Genomic DNA, 1871 nt, shown 5'->3' with positions numbered 1-1871 from the left:
GTGTGTACCTGTGTGTAGCCGTAGTGTGTACATGTGTGTAGCCGCAGTGTGTACCTGTGTGTAGCCGTAGTGTGTACCTGTGTGTAGCCGTAGTGTGTACATGTGTGTAGCCGCAGTGTGTACCTGTGTGTAGCCGCAGTGTGTACCTGTGTGTAGCCGCAGTGTGTGTACCTGTCCAGCGATGGAACCACAGGCCCCCGCCGCGCCGCTGACCACCAGGGTCTGGTTGGCGCCCTGGGTCACATGACCCTTCTCGCGGATTCCCAGTATGGCGGTGAGGCCCGTCAATCCCACCGCACCCAGGAGGTGGGACAGGTGACCGTCCACCAGCTGGGGGTCCATCTGACATACAAACACTGTTATACACGTACAATAATAAAAACAACAACATAATAATACCATTGTGTGTGTGTGTGTGTGTGTGTGTGTGTGTGTGTTAGATTCAAGAGTAGGGCTAAATAAAAACCTAACAATTTGTACTATTTACTACTATTCTGTTAATCCCCAGATGCTTCTCTCCAAAGTGGCAGCTAACAGCTCATAACGGAGCCGGTAGTGGTCATGCTGCTGCGGACATTAGGGGGAATCAAACCCAGTACCTCTGGGCTAGGAGTCGAACCCAGAGCCACCACCTTACCTTCTGCAGGGCGCTGCCCTTGAGGACGCAGTGCGTGGCCCAGGGCCAGTTGAAGCTGGTGACCACGGCCCCCGGGGCCAGGCCTTCCGACCGGCTGGCCTCGACCCGCCCGACCCCCCCGCCGTCCGCCACCTCCGACAGCGCCCACGGGGTCAGGTACCCGGCGCCCGTGTCCTCGTTCATACGACATCGCTGCGAGGAAGCGGTGTAGAAGACACGCGATGGAAGGAGAGATATATGTGGGTCACATGCATTGCGGTTGGAGGAGAACATCACAAACAAATCAACTATCGAGCCTCTGTTGACATCACACCCGGGACAGTGGGCACCCAGATGGACGATTCTAGATAAGCTGAGGAATAACCCCCCCCACACACACTAAATGTCTGATTACCATGTAGGGGTCAACCGACAGGTAGAGCGTCCGGACGAGGACCTCGCCTTCGGCCAGGTCAGGCTGCAGAGTCGTCTCCTCCAGTCGGAAGTTCTCCGGAACAGGGGCTCCATTGTTACCTTGATGAAATATAAATATAAAGAATTGCATTATCTTATTATACTGCATGAGTTACATGATTGTGCATAAAAGTATAACTTGTTGTGTTATCAAATGTCAGTACTATAGAGAGGACAGCGGCGAGAAGTATCGCGTGATTACATACCGGGCCGGGAGTTGAAAAGTATTCTCTGCACATGCATGTCGAACCGATAATAACAGAAACTGTAATGAACTGAACTGTCATAAATCTGATCTTATGAAGCTCATTGAACCCTTTCTGGTCAAACTCCTGCTCTGCTGGTCTGTTGGACTGTAGAGTGCCCCCTTCAGTCTGGGTGCTGCACTGGTGCGGAGGAAGCGGCGACGCACCAGAATTGGGACGCGGCCCTAAACCAGTGCGGTGTGTCTACGTGAGGCGCGCGCATCGGGAGTCGTTCCATTAAAGATGCAGACATTGAACCGAATCAAATGTCGTGTTCACTAGAACCCGAACCATTTACCTTCATTAAAACACATGCAAAGTCACCCCGTCCGCATAGCACGCGTTGACAGCGTCGAGCGCTACCAGTGGGAGTACTGGGACTACTGGGAATGACTGCTGGGACTACTGGGAAGTGACGCCTGGTGGAGGAAACAGAAGGAAAAAAGTTTGAGGGGGTTTCTGTGTTCTCTAGCTAACGGGAACGTTAAAGTGAGCAGCGAGGTGGTGGACTGTACCGGCGAATGGCGTGAAGCGTC

At 53.1% G+C, this 1871-nt stretch overlaps 1 protein-coding gene across 1 annotated transcript; it reads right to left on the bottom strand.

Annotated features, from left to right (window-relative positions):
* Positions 1 to 54: 54 nt before the first annotated feature.
* On the bottom strand, positions 55 to 1466 carry ptgr2 (prostaglandin reductase 2; the record flags this gene model as incomplete). The annotated part of the gene is made up of 4 exons (XM_084489441.1): positions 1297 to 1466; positions 1032 to 1150; positions 638 to 829; positions 55 to 342 (listed from the first exon to the last, which is right to left on the bottom strand). Coding segments are annotated over exons 1-4 (636 nt in total), but the record flags the coding sequence as incomplete, so codon positions are not given.
* Positions 1467 to 1871: the final 405 nt, after the last annotated feature.

This window comes from Micromesistius poutassou (genome assembly GCF_964030765.1).
Source record: "Micromesistius poutassou genome assembly, contig: SCAFFOLD_6440, whole genome shotgun sequence".
Lineage (NCBI taxonomy): Eukaryota > Metazoa > Chordata > Actinopteri > Gadiformes > Gadidae > Micromesistius > Micromesistius poutassou.
Note: the sequence above shows the minus strand (reverse complement) of the source record. Positions and strands in the feature narration are given on the sequence as shown.